This window comes from Lucilia sericata, unplaced genomic scaffold, assembly GCF_015586225.1.
Source record: "Lucilia sericata isolate MDLA Ls3-8-SP2 unplaced genomic scaffold, ASM1558622v1 Contig000015F_arrow, whole genome shotgun sequence".
NCBI classification, from domain to species: Eukaryota; Metazoa; Arthropoda; class Insecta; order Diptera; family Calliphoridae; genus Lucilia; species Lucilia sericata.
This window is the reverse complement of record NW_023994054.1, coordinates 1,330,851-1,357,416: the sequence shown is the minus strand read 5'-3', so window position 1 is coordinate 1,357,416 and position 26,566 is coordinate 1,330,851. Positions and strand designations below refer to the sequence as shown.

General features: G+C 29.7%; 2 protein-coding genes across 11 annotated transcripts; one reads left to right on the top strand and one right to left on the bottom strand.

The window, feature by feature from the left end:
* The first annotated feature begins 2,163 nt into the window (after window positions 1-2,163).
* LOC119605273 (aldo-keto reductase family 1 member A1) lies at window positions 2,164-12,578 on the top strand. Its single transcript, XM_037958302.1, has 6 exons — window positions 2,164-2,427; window positions 11,269-11,449; window positions 11,518-11,702; window positions 11,759-11,875; window positions 11,940-12,322; window positions 12,383-12,578. Exons 1-6 carry the CDS (start codon window positions 2,356-2,358, stop codon window positions 12,411-12,413), a joined length of 969 nt encoding a protein of 322 aa, XP_037814230.1. The 5' UTR covers window positions 2,164-2,355; the 3' UTR covers window positions 12,414-12,578.
* A 1,348-nt stretch (window positions 12,579-13,926) lies between these two features.
* Window positions 13,927-22,313, bottom strand: LOC119605231 (transmembrane protein 245). Of its 10 annotated transcripts, none has more exons than XM_037958208.1 (9): window positions 21,831-22,313; window positions 20,423-21,055; window positions 19,765-20,358; window positions 19,168-19,705; window positions 17,735-18,039; window positions 17,264-17,673; window positions 17,050-17,202; window positions 16,117-16,146; window positions 13,927-14,877 (listed from the first exon to the last, which is right to left on the bottom strand). In XM_037958208.1, the coding sequence occupies exons 2-9, from the start codon at window positions 20,939-20,941 to the stop codon at window positions 14,235-14,237; spliced, it is 3,192 nt and encodes a 1,063-aa protein (XP_037814136.1). In that variant the 5' UTR covers window positions 20,942-21,055; window positions 21,831-22,313; the 3' UTR covers window positions 13,927-14,234. The 10 variants fall into 10 exon arrangements, with proteins under 10 accessions (XP_037814136.1, XP_037814144.1, XP_037814153.1 ...); XM_037958225.1 differs by having other exon boundaries at window positions 13,929-14,877; window positions 17,735-17,937; window positions 21,831-22,312; XM_037958233.1 differs by having other exon boundaries at window positions 13,929-14,877; window positions 17,735-17,925; window positions 21,831-22,312.
* Between the last annotated feature and the right edge of the window lie 4,253 nt (window positions 22,314-26,566).

Genomic DNA, 26,566 nt, shown 5'->3' with positions numbered 1-26,566 from the left:
TTCAAAGTAGCACCTATTTGCTAGTCTTATTCTCCGTTTCATCTCTAAACTTACATCATTATTGCCGTTAATTGCGGCTCCCAAGTATATGGTCTTTTACAACATCAAATTAATAGTCTCCCATGTGTTTGCGATGTTCGAGACGTTGTGTTGTTCTAGCGCTCGCAGTTAGGTATTTTGTTCTGCCCTCGTTGACCTTTAGGCCCATGATCCTCGACTGTCTCTCCAGTTTGTCAAATGCGCCACTTGCTGCCCGCGTGTTGCGACCAATGATATTGACATCGTCAACATATGCGATTAGCATGACACTTTCATCGTAAATGATGTCAGCGGTCCTAATTTTCGTCTCCCGCAAGATTTCTTCCATTAGCAGATTGAAGAAATCGAACGATAGGGCATCACCTTATCCAAAACCACGATCAGTATGAAACGATTCTGAGAGGTTTGCTCCTATCTTCACAGAACTTTTGGTATTCTTCAGTGTCATAATGCAAAGCCGTACGATCTTCGTGGGTATACGAAGTTCGGACATAGCAGCGTAGAATTTTTCCCTTATCGGACTATCAAACACAGCCTTATAGTCGACAAAAAGGTGGTTGGTTTCCATTTGCCTTTCCGTTGTCTTCTCTAAAAGTTGATGTAACGATGAATATAGACCAGATAAATAATAATTATGTAATTTAATTATATAACCAACGATTTACATTAAAATAAGCATGATTCTGTACATTAATTTGTTACACATTTATTTTAAGGAACAAGTAATATTTACTTTTATAGCCCCCACCGCAGTAACAAAATATAACGGATTGTTAAATTATACATTTGAGAAAATAATAAATTAATAAAATTTCACGAATATATGCATACGTACATCGTAAAAATTAATCAATATAATTCCCATTGAGTTTAGAAAACATACATAAATAACTATTTGAAATTTTACTAAAGCCAACGAAGCCAACGAATAAAAAATTACAAATCCAAACATTTGAAAGAACTTTCCTAACTATTTTTCGGAAATGCTACAATTGCATGGTTTTGAAGTTAGAAAGACTCACCTGAAGACATTCCAGTCAAGATAATGTTAAATCTAGATAATGGTAAGCCTATATTCGTAAAAAAATAAATGTTGTGTAATCAAAAGTTTTCGTAAGATTGATAGACTTTACCGACGTCCTAGGATACTGCTGTTATCACTAGAAGTCCATTTCCATATTGGTTTAAAGCAGTACATAATAGATATTAGAAGCAATAAAGAATAAAATAAAGCTTAAGACTGCTACTGTTAAGGCAATGTCGTTAACAAATATCTAAAACTCTTAATTTTCATATAGTCATGTTAAGAGAATATTCTTTGGTAGAAAAAAACACAAAATATTTTAAATTGATATCTATAGGATTTTTCTATAACAAATATAGGACTTCAAGTTTCATTTAAATCGATTAAAAATTCAATAATATTTAACGGATTTACTAAATCCAGAGCAGATCCCGTCCGGCCAGCTCATCTGCTTGTTAATTTCCATAATAGTCCCTAGCGTAGGGACCCAATCAAGCGTAATATCAGACAGGCGACCCTGCCCTGAAAGATCTTTCCTGCATTGCCTGACTAATAGGGAAGTGGTAGTATAAGAGGTTACCAAAATAAGTGACGTAATTAATATGTATGTAGTTTAATATCCTAATTTAGGTATTTACAAACTTGAAGTTTGAAACTTAAAATTGCTAATTTATTGTAAACGATTTTCCAATTTAAAAATATTTAACGTAAATTATACTTAATGTATTGTACAAATTTAACTGTGAACTTTTAATTACATAGTGTTTTTTTAATTAAAAAAATAATGCATAAATTTTTGATGAATGTCAACCGACTAAAGCATTACTTTTACAATTCAATTTTAAAAATATCAATAAAATAGTATCTATTAAAAGTATCTACCAAATAGAATAGTATATATTTAGGAGGATCAAAATATCTCATACCTCTACTCTACTATATTTAATTTGCCTTCAACTTTATTATACTTGTGTTGCGTTTTATTAATTTTGTTTCTCATTTAAATTTCAAAACTCATACAATAAAAAAAAATACAACTTATAAATTATACTCTCCTCACACTTTAAAAATTGTATCCAAAAATAAGTTTCAGTTTTGTTTTTTTTTTTTGGTGGAGAGAGGCATACATAAGTTGTGGCTGTCTGGTCACAACAAAACTAAAGTATCTGACGAATTCGAATTTCAGTTGTAGTTTATTTGTTGTGTGCAACACACGTTTAATTTAAAGTACGCGGATATTTATTTGTTTTAATTTAAAACAGTCAACAATAAATTAAGTTTACAGAAATAAAATGGCTTGTGATAAGTTTTTAACCTTCAATAATGGTGTAAAAATGCCGGCTTTAGGTATTGGTACATGGCAAGTAAGTTTAACTAATGACAACTTTACAGAAAAAATGCTGGTTTTCTAAGTTTAGTTTTGCTTAGAATACTTTATAACGTTTATTTCTAACTATAGTTAGGGTCATAACTGAAAAAAAACCATAAGTGCATAGTTTCGAGTAAAAATGTCTTAAAAAACGTGAGTTTTTTTTCATATTTTTCAAATAAGTTTTACAACAATCAATGTTTTGAAAAAAACATAACAATGACAGATAAATATAGCAGAAATTAATGTCTTACTTAATTGATTAAGCTAATTTTGTAATAATAAAATTAACGTAAAATAATTAACATTTTGATATGGATACGTGGTACTAAAAAAACACTTGGGTTTTCAGTTATGACCCTTTAGTTGTAAATGAGTTAATTTTATTTATGGGTTCTTGATTATTGTTTCCGAATTACTTCAGAATATTTAAATACTTCCTTAATTATTTGCGATTATATTATTGATGTATTTAAACTGTGCATTTGATCAAAATGTTCCAAAGGGATGAGGAGAAAGAATAGAATCGATCGTTATTAAAGACAGTAATAGCCTCTATTATGTTTTTATTTATCCACAAATTGTTTTAATTTTCTTTTTTTTTTTGACCCCAACAAGGTGAAGCTAACACAGATTGTAAAAGAGATTTCGAAAGAAAACATTAGTTGTTTGTCATTCCGTTTGTACAGTACGAAATACTGCTCGTAGTCCCGTAAAATTATATATTTTTTGGGTCCTTAAAAGATTTAAAGGCGAAATTGCCATGTCCCTCTGTCTGTCTATTGAAATCAGACAAACGTTTTCAGAAAGGGACTTTGCTGAATCGGGAATCAGGTTTTCGAGATATAGGGGTTGAAACAAAAAAGTTTCGCCCATATTTTAGACGTTATAGAAGCATGGAGACTTCTTTGTTTATAAAATTTCATATGTTATCTGGAAGTTAAATCTGCCGACTTTAAAATGAAGGCTTAACCTCCGTTATATCTCTTCAAAATCAGATTCAGCGTAGTTTAAACAAACTCAGAATGTATCCATCACATCAGGTTTTCAGGATAATGACTCATGATGTTTGAAAAAACTCTATCTTTGCCATAATTGAGACGGGAAGATATCTTTATTAAATCTGATATAGACAAATATGGATTCAGCGACGCTCAATCCTTTAAAAAAATAAACTTTGGTCTCTGGATTACAAATTTGTTGGCCTATGTTATTAATGTGTTTACATTGATTCACAAGTAGAACTTATCAGCTTTCCAGATTTTTATTTTATATTGTCTAGACGGGGATTTTTCTTTTGGGTCAACAAAATAATAATAATCATATTTAATTGATTAAATACGTATATGGAACTTTTCTACAAATTTAAAACTTGATTTTGGGTGGTTGATTTTATCAGAAATCAATTCAAATTTATCCCAAATATGTTGTATTTCCAGTGAACTCAAATCGTTCGAAATTTGTGATAGCATTGTTGTTATAATATTTATATTATTAAATTCCCATCGAAATACAGAACTTAAGTAAAAAAGAGGAATTAAACTTATAAGTACTTAAAAATCAAAATGAAGTAATTGCAAAAAGGTCTTTAATTTGGTTTAACAATTTTTTGATAATTCGGTTTTCAAAATAAATAAATTCAAAAAAGTTTAAAACACATTTAAGGTTAATATTGGCTTCTCTTGTTGTTAAAAGATAAATTCCCTACAAGTTAATGAACCTAGAAAAAACTGTACACTTTGCAAATCATCGAAATTTTATTTATAATTTAAAACCAATGACCGATCGATCGCACGGTATCAGTATAATTGCACTTTCGTACTTTAAGCAAGAAGTTAAAATGTTGACCTAATTTTAAAAAATCTCAAAGTAAGCATTAAATAACTTAAACACCTCTAAAGTAAATATTTTGTGGTCTTTTTTGTGTTTATATAGATATTTTTTATGTTTACACTATTCAAACCAGTTGAGGAAATACATTTTTTAAAATCTTTAAGATTTTTTTTACAAGTGTTCGTAGGTATAGTATTTCACTCTCACACAAATACTTTGTTGTTTGCTCTCATAAAAAGAAAATAATTGACTTTCTCTGAAAACAACAAAAAACAATGTAAATCTTTGTTTAGTTCCAAGATAAAGTTATCAATAAACTTATGTATGCATTTTATAGATGATGTTATTTGTTTAAAAACCGGTTTAATGTAAAATTTATATAACAACATTCATATTAGATCTAATGAATAAACAATAAACAAATGTATAATGTTAGAACACAATAAAAATGCATATTAGTTTAACGGTTCAAGAGTAATTTAAATCCCACTAGGAAATTGTAGAAAATATATTTTATAATAAAATTTTTATAGTTTACAAATTGGAAACTTTTCAGAAAAATACGGAATTTTATATAATTTTATCAATTCATGTATTATATCAATTCCCAGACTGTATTAGTTCCACAACTAGTTCTACGCATGATTATAGCCTGTATTTCTTCAACTTTGGCATTGATACCACAAATTTTATTTGAAATTGTCATATTCAGAACTGGTGTAGTGAAATTAGGGATGCCAAACGGGACTGGCTTTTACAAATCCCGGGATTCGGGATTTTGAAAATTGCAATCCCGGGATCCCGGGATATTTCGGGATCCCGGGATTTTTCGGTATCCCGGGATTTTTCGGTATTTCGGGATTTTACGGGATTTCGGGATTACATGAATTTAATTATTTTATATATGAAAATCTTTAAATCATCATATTTGTAAAGAAAATTGTTTAATTTTGTGGAAATTTAACAGACAGAAGATATATTTAAATTAAAACAATCCAATTAATTCCAATTTTTAAATAAAAACTTTCAGAATTGCATAATTTCTGAAACTTTTTAAATACATACTTACTTCCTAAATAAAAATAAATATCAAGTTCCGAAATTAGACATAAGCACTTTTTAAAACCTCATACTGTTCCATGTGAACTAATAATTATAACAGATACCAATTCAATTATTCGAACATCAATTTAGAACCTATTCTTTGAAAAATATTTGGAATTTTACTCAAAATACATATTAGTTTTGGAACATATTATTATATTCGTAGTATTAATTTAAAATTTTAGGTGCATTCAGAACAAGGTAATTTACCTTTACCGGTATCATTCAGATTTGTAGAAAGTTAGAAATGTAAAATCCTCTAGTATTGAAAAATAAAGTTTGTATTCGACTGTGCCGAAATTAAATACCCACCATCAAAATATTGTAATGTATTGATATTAATATCAGCATCAATGTGATTTTCAGAGAAGGTCCAATTAGGTTTTTTTGTGTCAATTTTGGTCCAAATTTGCAGCCCAAATAGAATGAGTCTTCTAACTCGTGTTTTCAGCTTACAGACACAGAATGTGTATACTTTTTGGGTCGGTCTACGACCAACATTGCAATGTGCTAACAAGTAAAAAGTTATAGTTGGGCGAAGCCTACCATATAATACCCTACACCAGTTATATAAATAAAATGTGATTTATTGTTCATACTAAAGCATCTAAGTTGAATTGTACCTTGCCTCAGATATAATTTAGCTATTTTTTGTTGAATAAAATTGTGTACATTTAAGTCATATTTCGAAGGGGGCTTTGCATAGGGGCTAGGGTCAAATGAGGCCGCATCATCAAAAAATACATCAGGGTCATGAAGGCTAGTATAGAACTTGGTTTTGCAGCTTTTTGTCGAGTTACGAGTATATTGAACATAATTATGAACTTAAAAACCCTATTTGGGGGGTTCAGTTGTATGGGGGCTAGGTCAAATATTGGACCGATGTTATCCATTTTCAATAGGATCCGTCTCTAGTACAATAGAAGATCATGCAAAATTTCATTGAATTATCTTCAAAATTGCTGTAGTTTGATTACAAGGTTTACACGGACGGACGGACAGACGGACGGACATAGCTAAATCGACTCAGAAAATGATTCTGAGCCGATTGGTATACTTTAAGGTATAAGACCAATATTATTGTGTGTAACAAACATCAGCACAAACCCAATATACCCTCCCCACTAAAGTGGTGTAAGGTATAAAAACGAAGTGAATAAATAAATTTATATGTGCTATGTGTATGGACTCATACCACTTTAAAAAATAAAAGGTTCAAATATGTATAAAATTAGCTCTGCGGAATTTTGTTTTGCATGAGTCAAAAATAAAATAAGATCGTAATTTTCAAATTAATGAAAATTATGGCTCAAAAAAAGAAAATAAAAACAGTTTTTTGAAACAAATCCTAATCCCGAAAAAATCCCGGGATTTATTTTCCAAATCCCGGGATTCGGGATTTGCCAATCCCGAAAAATCCCGGGATTTTCGGGATCGGGATTTCGGGATTGGCATCCCTAAGTGAAATTGACACTCACTCTATGGAACGGTTCTGCAACCATTTCTTTTCGTCAATGATTCTTGTTAGAATTTGTCAACATCGGAACTAGATCTAGGGAAGATTTATAGAAAATAAACTCTTTTTAGAACAGTTCTGGCACCACACCATTTTCAACAGTAATTCAGAAAAGTTCAATTGTAAATGAGAATTTCCATTTGAAATTCAGAACAGCTCAATTGATAATAAGTATTTTCATTTCAGAAAAGCTCAATTAAAATTGAAAATTTTCTCGTGAAATTCAAAAATATCAATTCAAAATTTTTTTTATTTGGAATTCGGAAATGAAATGTTCTCATTTTCAATTAATAAAGGTGTAGTTCTTTTCTCAGCGATTTTTGCTTGAAACCGTTAAAATTACCACCAATTTTGAGAGAGAGTTAATAAATTGTAATTTGCTCAATTATATTTGTAAATCTTACTTACAAATTCTTTTAAATATGGGTCCCTGGACTTAAGAACTGTCCGGGATGCTACGATGAAAGGGAAGGATGAAATCGACTGGTATTTTGTCCTTATAAATTGTTCAGGCTCTTGTTTAAACTGAAGTATATGAAATGACTCAAATCAGATGGTTCAACGAAACCACCTGCCTAATTTGGCTTTTATTTGATGCCTAGTTCAAGATTACTGGTAGCAACGGGACATTGTGCTATGAGCAATCGTGCCAGGAGACTAGGTCTAGAATATAATGATTACTGTAAAAGTTATCATAACAAGGAGAAAGGGGAACCTTTATCTCATCTTCTCTGCTATTGTCCAACATTTCCTGAGAGTAGGGAACAATATTTTGGTTCTTCTTTTCTATTAGGATGAGCTATCTGGGATAAATATTAAGATAATATATCCGAAAGTTTATAAATCGAAATTAGATATACCCAAGTGAGCTGCTTAATTGAGTGGTTATCCTTTGTACCTAAAACCTAAGTAAAACTTCGGTGAACATTTTAATGCATGAACATTTTAATGCAATTTTTATATCGATGATGGTTCCAATAAGTTGTTTCGGAACTAGTATGCTGAACTTGAACCAAAGAACTGTGTTCTGGAAAACTACTTAGAGGTACTTTAGAATCCCAAAATGTTTCAGAGAGCGCGTTCTAGAAGAGATGACTAGTTCTATGAGAACGTTTTAAAGTTTTGAACTTTAATAAAATTTTCGAAAGAAAAAAGGACATTGCTACAGCGTCCTAAAAAGTCATGATGACCCAGCAAATATCGACCTATAAACAATCTTTCGAAATACATATATTTTACAGATACTTAGAATGAGCAAACCATCGAAGCACATTCTGATGACATTGAATGACTGACTGATTCATCATCGCACAGCCTAAACGGTTAAAGGTAAAGAGCTGAAATTTGGACAGGGGGTTGGTCTCCCACCAAATAGATCCACTAAGACGGGATTTTTGAAAATTCGAATGTTTAGGGGTAAGGGTAAAAACGGGTAAATTCGTTAACCTCATATCTCCTAAACTAGAAAAGATACAAAAATAGTTTAAAGTTTATCGTCGTTCATTTAAAAAATAAGCGGACAGGTACTTTTTTCAATTTCGGCCCCTTTAGGGAATAGGGAATAAACGGGTAAAAACTGTATTTTGGTACTTTTTTTTGCACCCCATGTATCTTTTAAACCAGTGAACATTCAAACAATATTTTTGACTCCTTCATAACTTGACGAAAAAATAAAAATATAAATTTAGTACTTTTTGGTTATTCGGATGTTTAAGGGGTGAAAATTGTACCTATTTTTGGTACTTTTTTCATAAAACATTGATTTTGGTTTATTAACTTATACATATAAATACATAATAACGGGCTCCCACTACAATGTTGCAACATTTTGAAATAGAATTTTTATTTCGTTAATGGGTAGAAAAAAAGTACCAAAAGGGGTAAAAACGGGAAATTTGATTTTATTCAAACACAATGATCCAATTTAGATAAAATTTTTAGATTTAGAAATACTAAATATGCTAATGAGGTGTAATTTGGAATCCCGGTACCAAGTGATATTTTTTGGTACTTTTTCATTCTCCATCTGGTACTTTTTGAGTTTTCTTTGATATTGAAATCTAAACATGAGATTAATAATAAAGGGACTTTTCGGTACATTTTCGTTCTACACAGATACATTTACAATAATGATATTTTATTCCATTACGATGAGGGTAGCGAAGCACACTGGGTATAGCTAGTGGATAATATTAATATATACATGTATGTATACCATACCATTATAACCTATATTAGTCGGTCATCAGTGGTTTTTTACATACTATAGAAAAAAAAACTATAAAAATCTGAAATTGTAGTTTAATATTTGTAATTTGATATAAATATATTTATTTTAACAAATATGTACTTATTTCAATAAACTAAACGTGATTTATTATTGTTTTGATGAAAATAATTTTCCTTAACAAAATGTCTGTTTGTCATGCAAAAAAAATTGTTAATTTTTATTAAAGGTGTATGAATGTGACGAGGTGTGAATACATACCACCCACAAAAAATTACTTCGGACGCATAAGTTGTTTTATACACTTCACCTTAATAAGAAGGATGAAGGATGTTTTGATAAACATTCATTTTGATAAGGTTGCAACAATTACCTATCTGTTTAAATTAATTTCTTTTAATATTCTGCTTTATTTATGAGTCATCATAAAATGATACACAGAAAAATATTGGCAGATTATTTTCAATTACTCACTACCATGCCGTAATAGGAACGCTTTCTATAAAGCGTTAAAAGGCCCTATTCCAAAGGGTCTTTTAATGATGGCTTAAGTCAACTATGGATCGATCCTCATAAAATTTGGTGGAGAGATATCAGTTTGTATATCTCCTATTTGCATTGAATTTCATCGCTGTACTCGTAGTTTATATGCAGTCATGAGCCGAAAAGTAATTATCTGAAGGGGACTTATATGGGGGTAAGGTTAATTATAGGCCGATACTCATTAAATTTTGTACATAGATATTGTCAGGCATGGGGGGTAATGAATACACCAAGTAATTCATTACATGGTCAATTACAATTACTTATAATGTGTAATTGAGCAATAACCAATTACAATTACTAGTAATTGTAATGGAAATTTTTCCAATTACAATTACTTGTAATGTGTAATTGAGCAATAACCAATTACAATTACTTGTAATTGTAATGGAAATTTTTCCAATTACAATTTCTTGTAATTGTAATTGAAATTTTTAATTATAATTACTTGTAATTGTAATTAAGTTATTACTAATTACAAATTACATGTAATTATAAGGAACAAAATTCACAATTACAAGTAATTATAATTAAAAAATCTTCAGTTACAATTACAAGTAATTGTAATTGGCAAAACTTCAATTACCATTACAAGTAATTGTAATTGTCAAAACTTCAATTACAATTACAAATAATTGTAATTTGCAAAACTTCAATTACAATTAAATGTAATTATAATTAGTAAAGCTCCAATTACAATTACTTCAAATGTAATTGTAATTGAAAATGTAGTCATTATCCAAGTCTGGATATTGTTTTGTATAGAACTTTAAGCCAAATTTCATCACTATACTCGTATTTTAAAAATAAGAATCCTTTTCTGAAGGGAACCTTATATGGGGGCTATGGTGAGCTGAAATTTGACAACTAATGACAATACCATGTGTTCGAATATTCGAAATTAAATTCGAAAATTAAATTATATTGATAAAATTGTTAAGCTGTTAAAATAATCTCTGGGTCATAAAAACTAAAAATAAAATTCTCGAAAATTGGAAGTGAAATTCGATAAAAATTTAAAGCTGTTAAAATAATCTCAAAATTGTGAGTATTCACAAAAATATATTTTAATTATTTTCGAGGCCAACTTCTTACATTTTCTCTAAATTGTGTTCCATATGAGGAATTTTGTCACGACTAGTTCGTCGTGCTATACGAAATTCGTCGTTCGTCCTTCGTCCCGTATTCTGCGTAAACCAATACTTGTATTTATAAAAACAGTTATGACTGTTACTACTGTTTTCCGGGGGAAACTTGCATGAGGGCAATGCGAAAAAAGTGGACCGATATTGCACATTTTCAATAGTAAACAAACCTTAAATATTGGAAATATTTGTGAAAAATTTCAACCCTCTAGCTCTTTCTCTTGGGACCCTATGGTGCTTTCAGCAGACAGACACACGAACGGACCCCAATATTTATAAGGAATGACAAAATCAAACCCCCATCTCTTTTGATGGCGAGTATAAAAATTTGACCTAACATGATATTGTTAAAAATGTGCTAATTTGATATCAAAGCTTTGTCTGATATGTATCAGAAAAAGCAAAATTTTGCAGATATGTCCCTTCGAATTTCGACAAAGAAAATAATAGCATTTATATTAATTTTAGGCTCCAGATGATGAAGTTGAATTAGCTATTAATTTAGCCTTGGAAGCTGGTTATCGCCATATTGATACGGCACCAGTTTATATGAATGAAAAAACTATTGGAAAAGTATTAAAAGAATGGTTGGATTCGGGACGCGTTAAACGTGAAGAACTCTTTATTACAACAAAATTGCCACCACCGGGTAAACATACATTATTCAATTAATACTTTTTGTAAGATTAATTTGATATTATTTTCCATTATTTACAGCCATCATAGCAGATTATGTTGAGCCAACTTTGCGCAAATCTTTAGCTGATTTGCAATTGGATTATATTGATCTATATTTGATACATGTTCCCTTTGGTGTTCTCTTGGAGAATGGTGATTTTAAGCGTGATGAAAATGGTTTGGTTGAAATTGATCCAACTACGGATCATTTAGCAGTATGGAAGGTATTTAGGCAGTAACAAATAATAAACAAAGTGTTAAATTATATTTCTTTTAATAGAAAATGGAACATATTTATGAATTGGGCCTAGCAAAAGCTATTGGTGTATCTAATTTCAATATCAAACAAATTGAAAATGTTTTAGATAATTGTAATATTCGCCCAGCAAATTTGCAGGTATTTGAAATTTAAGGCATTTTTCCGACAGATAAAATAGTTTTAAGATATACTTCCTATTTAGATCGAACATCATATTTATTTGCAACAACCCGAATTGGTTGATTTCTGCAAGAAAGAGGGCATCACTGTTACCGCCTATTCACCACTGGGCTCTAAGGGAATTGCACAATTAAATAAAATGGCTGGTGTTGATCGTAAATTGCCCGATTTAATGGATGTACCCATAGTCAAAGAAATTGCCGAAGCTCATGGCAAGACTCCGGCTCAAGTTCTATTACGTTGGATCATCGATTCGGGTCTATCGGCCATACCGAAAAGCACTAATCCCGAGAGATTGAAACAAAATTTAGATATATTTGATTTCAAATTAACTGAAGATGAAATGGAAAAAATGAAATCATTGGATGCTAATGTTCGTATTTGTGATTTTAAGTTTTTCCCTGGGTAAGTGTTTTTGTAATATATATTAAATTATCATACATTAAATTATAATTTCTATTGCAGAGTTGAAAGACATCCTGAATTTCCCTTCTAAGTATTTGATACATCTGATATTTATTTATTAATTAAATTATACAAACAATTCTAATTAGGGCACGCTTGTTTTACGTTTCACATTTATTCACACTCATGTAGTATTTATTTAAAAAAAAATCTCAATAAAAATGTTGGAAATAATAACAATATAATCGGAAAAAAACATAATAGTTTAAATCACAAACATAGCTTGATAGTTTTTGAATTTGCTAGCGGATCAAAAGGACTACCTCAAATGGGCCAAAAATCTGCAAGATAATGTTTTAATTTTTTATGAAATGTGGCTACAAATTCATTACTTTTTGAACTCGCTACTATAGGTGAAAATAATGTTACGTATTAGAATGATAGGTAGGAAATATCTAAATACTATTGCACGAAAAATGGAACATTAGTAGTTCACTGTTAAATCGGGTAGATTATTTAACATGTACCTAATTTCTCGTCCCATCTGAACTGTAAAACAGTATTTTTATCGGACAGTCTAAAGTATTTGGATGCCATTTTAGGTTCATGGATATACTAGATCCATGGATATACTAGATCTGTTGAAAACATTAGGGCTGTAGGGAGCTTAATACTAGTTTATTTAAGAAGATATTTTTATGAACCTGGATGACATTCATTATTGGTTTTCATTCATATTTTTCATGGTCTATACTTTATAATCACATGGAGCATGTTAGATACTAGATCTGAGCATGGTTGGTAGGTTATCGTGGTAGTTCACTACAGTACAGTCAAAGGGACTCCATTGTGACATGACCACACCAGATCCAACCTGTAGCAGTGAGATGTAGGTCATTAAGTCAGCACAAATTAAGTCTAATCAGATAATTTGAAAAAATAACATGAATATACTGATTTTAATATACCTCAGAGGTGCTGCACCCCCTTCTGGCTAACACAACTGCCTCCTTATTGACATAATAGTCTCTATGTTCTGGGTCCCTGAACTAAATTAATGTCAGACAGAAGGACCAGCCTTGACAGACTATTCTTATATTGTCTGATCAATAGGGATGTGATAGTGTAAGAATATAATGTGATTAGCGCCGACTTGCTATCGACGAGAATTTGTTTTTAATAATATGGACAAGGACAATACCCTCAGAGAAGTCCATTAAAAATGAGCATGTTTTTAGACTAATAGACTAGAGATCTACAGGATCACATGAAAAGATCTGCGAACTAACGGAGAGACTGAATTGATGAATAACTCTAAGCGAAATGGTGCGACATGTTGTAATTACAGTCATAAATTTCAGAACAACAATGTATCCCGGTACCGTAGCATTTCGTCTCAATATTTATTGCAGACATACCATGCCACTGAGATAGGACGAATGAAATATTCTATTTCCTTATACTTCGATCATCTATTTAAATATTAAAATGAGAAGGCAACTAAATAGGTATTTTGTATTCCGTCTGAACGCAGACTTAGAACAATTTAGTTAAATACTTATTTATTCGTGAATTGAAACAAAGAAAATGAAAAGTTTGTTTAATAGAAAAAATTTATTACAAAAAAGAAAAATATAATAAATATGTATATTAAAAATAAAAATAAAGTCTAATCCTTTGGCAGGAATAATGTTAAGTACCAAAAGAAGTACTCTTAATTAATTAGGAGGGAGAAATGTTAAATCGTGTTAGCTTTCGGTTTACACAAAAAGATGAAACCGTTAATGGAAACTTTGCTGATTCCTATATACATATATTTAGATAAAGTTCATCACCGGAACAAAGTAAATTATACCTATACACAGATATGTTATATAAAACACATACAAATATTTATTTAAAACATTGTAAATTAGCAAAATTTTTTCTCAAATGTGGCTGGCAGAAATGTAGTAGTAACTATTTTCAACTCCACTGATTTCGGTGCTGTTATAGAAGATCTTTTATCTTCTGTAAGCTTTAAATTATTCTGAGCTGTTGTGGTTGGTTCAAATGTTTCAATTCCATCAATTACATCCCTGTTTGTGGGAGTTTCTATTTCTTTTGATATCTTTATGTTATCCTTATTCTCAAGGTTTCCATTCATCTTAATATTTGTTTTACTTTTTTCCAAATTATTTTCATCCATTTTATCATTTGCTTTATTATTTACTACATCCCTTTCCCCTGAGGGAGTCTCTAGTTCTTCCGATATCTTTATTTTATCCTTATTATTTTTATTATATTCAAGGTTTCCATTCATCTTAATGTTAGTGTTACATGTTTCCATTTCATGTCCATCTTTGTTATTGTTTACATTATTATTTGTTAAAAGTTCGTTCTTAGTTTGTTGTTTAGAGGATTCTAAGGCTTCGTTAGATTTTTTCGTTGTGGCCATTTCTTTATTTTCTTCCAATTTGCTTACTTTTTGGTTAAGAAATTTTATAGAATTTTTCTTATTATGTTCGTTATTGACACTTTTCATTTGAGTAATTGCATCGACCACCGCTATATTACTATTTAATTTTGAAAAGAAGAAATGTGGTTAGTAGGTAAAAATAAATGTAATTAAATGAATTTGTTAAACACTAGACGCTCAATATGGAGTTAGGGAAAGAGTTTTTAGTTCATGACACAATATCTGGTAAACATAAAGAGAGGCCAGATTCGAATTTAGAAAGTATTTTTTAAGATAGTTCTTCTGTAATAGAACTAACAAACTGGAAAAAAACTCTTTCCCTTTTCTTTACCATTTCTTTGAAAAAAGAATTCTGAAATCTTAAATAACAGATTTTATTATTTGTTATTTTTGTTTTAGTTTTAATTAAGTATAAAATCAAAATATTAATTAAATAACTAGTTAAGCTCTTGTTAACATAAACTTAATAACAATATTTAACATAAATATATTTAAGTTTTTTTTTTCTTTGACGATCTTTTAAGATCACATTATTCGAGGTAGTGTAAATAAAGTAAAAAAAGTGCACATTATTTTATAATTTTTAAGAATAAATATAACAGGCATACATTTTAAATAAATAGATTCATTTATATTTTTTTTGGAATAAATGATCGTCTTGTTTAAAATAGTTAAATATTTTAGTTTATTTGGTTTATATATTCTTTGTTGTTTTTTTCTTTTTTTTTTAATTATAATTGAAATTCGTTCGTTGTAGTAGTTTAATAAAAAAAAAGCTGGACGTTGTTAGAAGTATAGAAAAAAGTTAGTAACATTTGAAAAGTAACTAACAGACATAATTATCAATAGTAAAAATCAAAAGAGGAATGACGACGTGCACTGAAATAAAAAAATACATAAAAAACAAAAGGACGTTACAGAGAAAACATTGAAAGAAAATAAGAATCAAAAGCAAAAAAAAAAAAATAAAATGTGAAAATAAAAATGAAAACTGAAAATTTCAAAATTATAAAAATGAAAAACCAAAATTTGGTAAATTTAAGAAAAAAAAACGAAATTTTGTATTATGTTACGAGTAGAAAAACGAAATGAAATGTTACGTGTTAATTGGAAAAAAATGTTTGTTAGCTTATTGGCTTTTTTGTTGGTTATTTGCATCAATACCAATTGTTTAATCATTTATCTTAGCTACTTAAATGTTAATTGGAATTAAATAGAGCATTTTTTTAATAATGTCTTCTATGCATTAGGATTAAATTATTTTTATGGAATTATTATATGTGTGTGTGTGTTTTTTTTTTTAAGATGCCGTCATCTTTAATGGAAGCAAACTCACGTTGTACGAGTATCTTCATCAGAGCTACGTCTGTAAAAATTTAATGATAATTTTATGATTTTAATTTGAGACATATTTAGCTTTTAGTAAATATATTAATGTTTAAGAAAAATAACAAATAATAATTTGGAAAAAAATTTATGAAAAAGAAGAATAAAGAATTGTTTTTTTATTTAAAGGAAAACTAATGAGGAGTGATTTTTATAAAGATTTGTAAATTTGACTAATAAGTAATTTATGTATATCAAAACGTTAAGTTTAATACGTGACAACAAATCTGTCTGACAATTAAAAAATCTTCATGAATAGAATCATAAAATAATTTTTTATAAAATTAAATTAAATTTCTTTTAGTCCTCAGGCTTTTCATCATTTCCCCTTTATTTGGAAAATAACGACAAAATAAACATTTGTTTTTATTTATATTGTATCAAACTTTAGATGAAGATATTTCAAAGAAGGAACAAGATAGAACAGATGCTAAGAATTTATAATAATGTCGATGGAAAAGACTTTCAGATGACTTAACAACGTCTCGACTTTGGCGAACAACTTTAGACTTAGATATCTAGAAAATCTAATGAAAAAATATAAATTGATTCGGATTCAGCTTAATTCTTTCAAAAAAAAGTATATTTTAGTCCCTGGATTTGGACTTTTCTAAGAATTTTGAGATTATCCATGAAACAATCATAACCTAAAATATTGACTTTTAAACAAAAAGTACAAAAATGTCTGCTAAAAATCGATTTTTCAACAAGAATTGTTTTTATAAAAACTATAAAATATAAATATTTGGGGTTTAAATGGAAAGAGAAACGAGAACTTAAAAAAACAATTTCTTTAAAATAAAAAACAATACTTTACAAATAAAATACGTAAAATATAAAACTTAGCAAAAACTTAAAAAAGTATTTTTAAATAACTACATACCTGGCATCTTCATTAGCACGCATTGCTACAGCTGCTACTTCAAAAATACCAATAAAGAAACACAACATTAATGGGCCAAATATGGCTCCCTGCCAACCGATCCAATACATGCCACCGGCAATTGCCAAACCAGTCAAATAAGGATGACCACCACTGTTGGTTTAAACCAGCAATTAAATGCAATACATACAACACTGTTTAACTTCCAACATACCCCTTCATTTCAGCATATATAGCAGCCTCAAAATAGGGAGGCACAAAGAATTGTAATAAGAATAATACAACGCCGGCATAGAGACGATCTTGTGCAAGCCATATTTCCAATAGAGCCGGTAAAGCACACCAGTAACTACCCAAAAATGGTGCAGCCGATAAAATAGCAGCTAAGGCAGAGGGTAGAAAAACTATGCGAGCACCAAATATAGTATGAACCAACCAGGTAAAAAGACCCGTAAATATAGAACTTTTAAACATGGAAATCAAAACACCAGATATAGAATTTTCCAAAGCTTCGGCAATTTTCGAACCCGATGAAGAAACACCCAAATGTTTGGTTACTTGTAGAGGAGCATATTTTGTTTGACTGCTCGACAGCAAATAGAAAAGGGCCGTAAAGAAAACAATCTAAAGAACGCATAAAAAATAACACAAATATGTTTAGAAACAAGTGTTCTTTACAACTCACCATATCCAATATGAATTCAACACAAGCCTGGCCGCCAGATAACACCAACGATAGTATTTCACCCGTGAATGTCATTATCATCGATAGATTGGTGCGTATTATATGCCATAGAGATTCAGCTACTTCCATTATGGTTTGTGTGTTGCTTTTGGCCCAGCCAATGATACCCTGTTTCGCCACTAAAACTAGCTCTTTAAAATGTCCTTTATTAAAAACACATTGCTTTTTGTTAGCCATGGAAACATGCATGTTAAGCAGACACTTCAATTTGTTTGTTTTTTTTTTTTTTTTCTTTGTACACGGGACTTGGTTTAAATGAATAATGTTTTTTTTTTTTTTTGTTGATTTGATTTTGCAGTGAAATTTTTTAAAATAACTACTATACACTTTTTATAACACACACTCACTTTAGTTACAAATACTTTTGGTTACAAAAACCACTAAAGACTTGGACTTGAAAATCATTTTCTCTAATTTAAGAAATCTACATAAATTCCTATTAGGAAATACATAATCTTTAAAAATATAATTTTAACGCTATTTTTATGGGGACTAGTTTATATCAACTTCTTCTAGTGCCTTCTTCCTAGTGTCGAATTTAGTCTATGTTAAGGTATTTTTAAAATTTCGAACTGTTTTTTGACCTCATAAAAAAACGAATAAATTCGGTCTTAAATAAAACTAAAATTATACATATATTTTATATTTCGAACATAAATTCATATTTTCGAAAAATATTACATTCTCATTTTGAAAAATGTTTCAAAATTTCGAATGTTGGAAATTTCAAAATGTAAGAATTTGTTTCAAATTACACTAAAATTGTATTTTTATGAAACCTCATGATTTAGAGAATATTTTAACAACTTTTCGAATATAAAAAAAAAAAAAAAAATAATAATATTACCAAAACACAACTATACAGATTATTTTAACGGCATTAAACATTTTACGAAAATAAACTAGAAATAAGAGCTACAGGAGCAGATTTATAATTCAGTTAGAAATTTTCATCTAAACTAACACACAATCTAATTAAAAAAATGCAACAAAGAGAAAAAATATTTCGTTTAAAAGTGATCCGCAGCTAATATTAAATTGTACAATTCTACAAATTTTTCTAGACAAAAGACCATAAAATATTAGTTTTATTTCCTCAAATAAGTGCTAAAGTGTCTGATTTTTAGTTAGTAAAATTTAAATGATTCTGTTAATCCCCATGATTTGTGAAAGGTTTTGGTTTTCGAATGAGTTTTATTGTGAATTGTATTTGTATGTATGTATTAATAAATATATCGCAATGTGTAGCAATTTCTTTTAAACATTTAATAGTGTTAATTAAAAATAATAAACATAAAAGTTTTAAACAAAAACCAAAATAATAAATACCAAGACCCTCCCAAAATAAAAAGAAAATAAAACTTTTAACTTACCCGGATTATCGACAATTTCACCAAATGTACTCTTAAGGGCATCGGTGGGCACACGCGGTCCATACGAATCGGATTTATTAAAATCTATCCAATATTGTATTAAACGATCCCAAACATCTAAAATTTGTTCCTTAAGTTTAGTGGCATGTATGGGATCGGCATCGGTAAGCCAATCATCAATATAAGTTTCAATTTTACGACGTCCATAATGATGAGCATTGTCTAGGGCATCATCAATAGAAGATTGCATATTGGCGGGTAAAATATCAATTAATTCTGGACGATCTGTTATGGTTTTATTAATAAGATCCTTGCCCAAATAGGCCACCTCAATGGTTTCCGAATATATGTTGACACAGAAGAAGACACCCAGGAAAACAATAATCAATATCATCAAAATAATCATTAAAATCGAAGTAACCAAATCCACTGAAGATTTAAGAGAGTCACGTACCACCGTATTGATTTTATAATTCAATTCTAAAATGCCGGGAAGACAAAGAGGCAAAACAGCCGAATGATGTTCGATGGCCCAAGACTAAAAAGATAAACCCTTAGAGAACAAATTTGAGGCAAATAAAAATTATATTTTAATACCTTTATCTTTTCGTAAACATCATTAATTTTGGCACTTATAAAATCAGTAAAACCTGTATATTTACCCAAAGTAAACATTAGATGCATAAATATGGGTATGGCCGCCAATATGAACATCCAAACATTGCGATATAGGAATGTTATTATGCAGGCATAGAACAAGAACTTAAAATAGGTGTCACTTAAGTGTTGATGCTCTTCAGTAATATCCTCTTTAACCTCATAGGCTTCCAGTGTTTCCACCGAATCCATAGTTTCACTAAATGATACATCTTCAATATCGGAATGTTGGCTGACGTTCTTAAAATTTAATGCGCTAATAGATTTTTCAAAATCTGTTTTATCTAAAAGCTTCTTCAGTTTTTCCACAATAGAACTTGATTCTTCGGTAGTGCGTAAATGATAAATTATAGATGCACCCACATATAACATAATCATTATAAAAACAGGTACTTGTAGAGCTCCTAAAAAGCTGCAAACATAACTTATTATAGCAATCCATAATGACTGACCAGCAATAATAAAACGATTGCTATTGGAGGGTTTCCAAAAGAAATAGACGGATGTTAAATAGACAGCAACAATAGCGGCTAACTGTAAATATAAAAATATACCTATAAAGTTAAAAAGTATGCATTCATCCTCATATAACACTTACCAAATATATATTCAAAAAGCCAATCATTTGCACAAACAGCGAATGGGAGAAGACGATTATACGCCAAACAGCGCATAGGAATCCTTTAGGAGCATACAATACCAGCAATTTCATGCAAGTAGCAATACCCACACCTGCTGTTATCACTTGCCAGTGTTCCTTTAACCAATCCACCAGAAATCTACCACAGTTTTCAGTCGCTTCTAATGGTGCCAAACTTAAAGCTACTAAAACATTTGAATCACGTTCCTCCAGCCGCTCAAACCAACCATTTAATAATTGCGCTAATTTCCTCTTAAACGGAAATAATACCGCACCCATTAGAAAGGCCCATAGTAGGGGACGTACAAATGGCCCGAGTATAAAACAAACTGCTACAAATGCTGCTATACCAGCAGCAATTAGGAAATTGTACATGGCCGCTTTGAAGCTTTCATGATTCTGTGAACGCATGCGCATTAACTTGTTGAGAACACTATCGAATGAACGATCTCGTCTTATAGAATCGGAACGATTCATTTTAGTGGAATTTTTGGTTTGGAAGTCCAGGGGTTTTTGATAGAATTACTTTGAGTATTTCGTAGTTAAAATATTGTGGTTTACGCTAGGGAGGGGAAGTAGTAAGTTGTAGTACTGAAAAATCAAATAATGAAACATTTAAATTTGCCAAATAATACGATGATCTTTTTATTATTTAATGCCTTCTTATCAGTATCTGAATATTACAAAAAATATTTTATAAACGATTGTATGTACTTTCAACGATAACCCATCATTGAAATAAAGCGAATTAAAGGTTCGAACAAAAATATTAAGATCACAGAACATTAAATCAATCAATAATTACAGATATTATTATCATTTAAGCCTCAGACAAGATGTCGTCTGTATATTTTTGTCTAAACAATATTATTAAATAAACTCAATTTTAATTTAACCATGTGTCTTAATACTAATTAAATCAAGGCACACGCAAAAAAAGAAACCAGTTAAAGCAACATAACCTGGCTAAATGTTAAAAATATTGCTAACTAACATCAAGGCCAACTCATACAAAACAAGCATATAGGAAACATGAATAAGACCCATAGAGTATAAAAAATATTGTATTGTTTTATTATGGAAAATAAATAAATAGCCAACAGCTTGAAAAAGGAAAATATTTAAAATCAATTTTATTTATATCACAAGAATCTACTTATTACATTTGAAAATAGTAGCACTTGGAAATTAAGATAACAATCGTTATTGTTATATGATTAAGTACTCTTCAACCAAAATAGCTAAAAATAGCACCAACCAACCGACCGACCAACGCCTTCATAAAGAAATTCTACAAACATTTTACATTCTTACTAGCTTTTTCTTTCAGCTTATAAATAATAATAAAATTAAATCTATTACTCACCTTTAGGGGGTGGCTGTATTATTTATATATCCATATTAGACATTACAATATTCATAGGCAGGCCTACTTCTAACTAAAGCCACCTCAATATATTCTTACTGCAAGTCCCAAAAATAAGAAAATATAATTTTCTTTCTTGTTGAAAATATAAACAAATGATACTATTTTTATGTTTGTGTGCTTTCCTCCAGAGCTATTTTAGTATTAAACAGATTTTTCTTATTAGAAATTGACTATAATTAAGTATGACGTCACTTTTTCTCCAGCTCTTAATATAGCATGTATATTCAACATTCTTTAAAACATTTTAATTACATATTTAAGCAATAGGCTTTTTTTCCTGCATTAGCTAGTTTTCTTTTATTTTTCACAATTTAGATAACTTTTATTACAATTTATTTATTTATTTTTTTCGAAGAGACCGTACACAATAATTTCCCACCGAAACGTAGGATGTTCTTGTTTAGAAATGGTAATAAAAGAAAAATGCAGAAAAGCTTAGCAAAACAAAATATGAAAAGCTGAAAAACAGTGTTGTATATCTAGCTGAAAATTTGTAGTTGGTAAAAGTAATACTTGGAATGAAACAAACAAAAACATAAATTACATGTACTGTACACAGTAGAACAATGAAATATATTATTAATTATTTCCAGAATTATTTGGTATGTATGTATAAAGTTGACACATTATGGAGAGTATTTTCAAAGCTATTTTGGTATATGTACCACACGAATTATGGGCACATGTTTCACTTTTTTAGCTTTTAGGACACATTGGGTTAATACATCATATAATATTATACATCATTTGATTATATACATTTGAGGTCATTCTACGACCTCTTTCCAATCGAGCAAGCCATTCCCATAATTCTATAACTATAAGAGAGATTTGGAGCGAGCAGTTTAAAGTCGGAAAAGAGTTCCCACAGTAATAAATATATACGTATTTAATATGTACTAAAAACTTTGCAGATGATAACAAAAATATTTGTACCAATATTTTTTTTAGTCTGGCAATATTAGTTAAAAAAATACAGCTCTGTATTACACGGCGAATTCAATATTATTTTGCCTCGAATTTAATAATTATTTAAATTACAAAAGTAGACCAGAGACTTGCGCCGATTCGGCTTAAGCCGACTAAGCCTAGCCACCGAACAAAATGTCAAAGCCGCCGCCGCCGAAAATTTTTCAGCTTAATACGGCTTGAAAATTTCGCCATATTTTGTACAATTTACAGAATACTTTCGCTAAATTTGTGGAATTTTACAATATAAAATTAATTTGTTTTCATTTAAGCAAGTTTTCTTTTATCTAATAATAAGCCGCTCATTGAAATTTGGCCGGTGTAGAACTTTGCTCAACGTTCGATGTACATGCTTCGCCTCAGATATTTTCGTGTTTTCGCGCCTAATTCGAGTCGCTGCTTTGACTTCAAACCAGCTTCGTTGACGTCAACGGAGCTACACCTTTTTACATTACTGGTATGTCATACCGTAAAGGGCTAGGGTATCGAACATGTGTATTTCAAATGGGAAGTGCAGTTGATGTCAATTCTGCCGACTGCGAAAAGAAATTCTGCTAGAATTTTTCGCGCCAAGCTGTTTTCTGCATTTTTTATTTGCCACAAAAAATCAGTTGTTGTGTGTGTGCGAAAATCTACAATAAATACCCAACAAACCAAGCCATAATCAAAATATAACTACATTTTAAAATAAACTTATAATAAAGAATTTTCTACAACATTTCATAAGGATACTTATGATAGGTTTATTTTAATGGAAATTATAAATACTTTTAAAATAATGCTTAAAAAACGCTTCGTATAGCAACAATATTTGCAATAATACTTGCTGTACACTTAGTTAGGATAACAAGTTTTACAAATGTGATTGTAAAAGACTAATGATCGCAATAGTTTTGTAATTGTTTTCCTATAAGATATCCCGTTATTTTATTGCGTGTTTTTCTTATTATTATTCTTCTTCATTTCAGTCTTCTTGTTTAGTTTGGCAAAGGCAGTGTTTTTAAGTGTTTAAGAGTGTAATTTTATAAAATAAAGTAATATAAAATTTGTGTTTAAAAATGGTAATTTAATTAATATATAAAAAATGCCACATAATAAAACAATGTGCTTTTTTATTTTATAGATGCCGCTTTTTCTATAGGATTGAGGGAGGACGAGTTCATAAAAAGTATAAATAAGTCTTTTCCATTTACCAATAATAGACTAATACGTAAAATATATATAGAAAAGTGCAAAATTGTAGAAAGCATAATTGAAAAATATCAGTAAAGTAATGAAAAATAAAAAATATGTATGAAACAAAAAAAAATATTGTTTTAATTGAATTAACAAGCTTATAAAAATGTTACGAAAATAAGCTTACTTCAATCATGTTTCAAAAACTATTTTTCAGTAAGCTTATTTCATAATTGCGATTCTAAGCTTGTTGTAAACTGCAACTAGGAATATTATCACAAGGGTTCAATTTTCTTGATAAAATAATTGTTAACAAGCATTTTACAATAATTATCATAATAGTTTTGCAAACCTAACGCTTATGGTAGTAAGTTTGTTATAAACGAATTTTAAAGCTTTTTGGTTTGTTGGGTAATGACAGAAATGATATTCTTTAAATAAAAAAATAATTTTTTACTAAAAATTGAAATAAATAAGATTGTATGCTATACTACTATACCGAGGGTCATTGTACAAAGAAACAGCAAGTGTTGGGTTGAATTTAGTTAAATTGTTAATAATTATGATGAAATTTTTTTAAGGCGGGGTTTGTTTTCGTTTAATACCCAAAAGTGTTTATCGAAATCTATATTTGGCATATTTGTGAGATCTAGAAGATTAAAAAATGTAAGTAATGGTGTTAATTAATTATTTATTTGTCTATAAAGAACGTCTTTCTTTTCAAGAAAGAGGATGCATCATGATGGTCTCCTGGAAGAATGCCCATATGAATACATAATAACGGGCTCCCAATACGATGTTGCAACTGGTACTTTTTTGACTTAGAACTTAGAAACATGTAATTAAGCACTTGAGAATCTATAAAAGTGGACTTTTTGGTACTTTTTCGTTCTTCAAAAGGTACTTTTTGAGTTTTCTATTTTTCGTTCTTCGACTGGTACTTTTTGAATTTTTTATAATATTGAACCTAGAAACATGAATTTAGGAATGTACAGCCCGGATTAAGTAATAACATATAAAAGGGAACTTTTTGGTACTTTTTCGTTCTTCAAAAGGTATTTTTTGAATTTTCTATAATATTGAACATGGAGTAAGTGAGAACATATAAAACGGGACTTTTTGGTACTTTTCCGTTCTTCAACTTGTAGGTACTATTTGGATTTTCTTTTATAATGAACCTAAAAACATAAAACTAAGCAATCAGGGACTTGAGTGAATGAAAATTTAAACTGGAGTATTTCTGGTAATTTTTCGTTCTTTAACTGGTACTTTTTGAATTTTCTAAAATATTGAATATATAAACATAAAATTAAACACGCAGTATCCTAATTGAACGAAAATTTATCTCGCTTACGTCCACTAAAATAGGAATAGTCTTCCTTTAGAGTTGCGAGTTTTCATACATTCTAATAATGTTTTCAAAGTGAAACTTTTGGAATATTTTTCAATCTCTTTGTGATCCCTTTAAATGATGTTGTTCTGGAAGAACTTTGACATCCATGTAAACATTTTGGGTAATAAACTGGGGGACTACCAATGAGGGGAGCGGAACCTCCCATATGAATTAAATACAAAAATTCGTTTATCTGGGAAACTAATATAACTAAATTCTTCAAATTTTGCACGAACAACTTTAATATTCATCTGAACATTTTGGAGAAAAAAGGGCGGACTTTCATCTGGGGGGCTTGGAGCTCCCATATGAATTAAATAGAAAAATTCGTATATCTGAGAAACTATTAGAGCTATAATCTTCAAATTTTACTGAAGAACATTTAGAGAACAACGGGCGGACTTTCAATGGGGGGCTTGGCACTTCCCATATGAATTAAATACAAAATTTTGTATATCTGGAAACTATTAGATTATTCAAATTTTTCATATATTAAATTAAAATCTTAATTAACGTTCGGAATAATTGGCGAAATTGCAATAATTTGCGTGGAATCTCCCATATGTAACAAATTGTATATCTGGAAAACCATTGTAGTTAGAATCATCAAAATTGTTAAGTAGGCTTCTTATTTATATTGCTTTTAGGGTAGCACAGCACACTGGGTATAGCTAGTAAATAAACAAATAAAATATCTTTGTTTTTACGTTATTGATCATTTTCTTAATGCAAAATTTTTTAGAAACTGATTTTCTGCAAGATGTTTTATATGGAAGATAGGGTTAAATATCGGCAGATCCTAGTAAAACTTGGAGAAAGGATTTGTTTTTAATTTTTAAGAATTTTTTATTCATCCCTGCATAATTTCTCATGCAACTTTTGAGTTTGCTCTGTTTTGTTGTTATAAACAATATATTTGCTTCCAAAATCCTACTTTCTGATCTCTCGGATTCCGTTTTTATTTAAAATCGTTGAAAAATTAAAAACTAAACGTAGTTGAAAACTTAGCCGGCTTACAGTCGATTTTAAGCCGCCGCCGACATATTTAGTGTCAGCAGTGTTGCCATATATTTTTTGAAGAAAACTTTTTATTTTTATGAAAAAAACTTTTTTTCAACAAAAAAACTTTTTTTGT

What these genes read in the sequence shown, in the direction of transcription:
- LOC119605273 (XM_037958302.1), top strand. Translation starts at nt 2,356, where the DNA reads ATGGCTTGTGATAAGTTTTTAACCTTCAATAATGGTGTAAAAATGCCG. An exon ending in AACAAAATTGCCACCACCGG is followed by an intron (nt 11,450 to 11,517) that starts GTAAACATACAT and finishes CATTATTTACAG; the next exon opens with CCATCATAGCAGATTATGTT. An exon ending in GATTTTAAGTTTTTCCCTGG is followed by an intron (nt 12,323 to 12,382) that starts GTAAGTGTTTTT and finishes TTTCTATTGCAG; the next exon opens with AGTTGAAAGACATCCTGAAT.
- LOC119605231 (XM_037958208.1), bottom strand. Translation starts at nt 20,941, where the DNA reads ATGAATCGTTCCGATTCTATAAGACGAGATCGTTCATTCGATAGTGTT. An exon ending in CGTGCTAATGAAGATGCCAG is followed by an intron (nt 16,147 to 17,049) that starts GTATGTAGTTAT and finishes AAATTTTTACAG; the next exon opens with ACGTAGCTCTGATGAAGATA. An exon ending in GATGAAGATACTCGTACAAC is followed by an intron (nt 14,878 to 16,116) that starts GTGAGTTTGCTT and finishes AAAATTAAATAG; the next exon opens with TAATATAGCGGTGGTCGATG.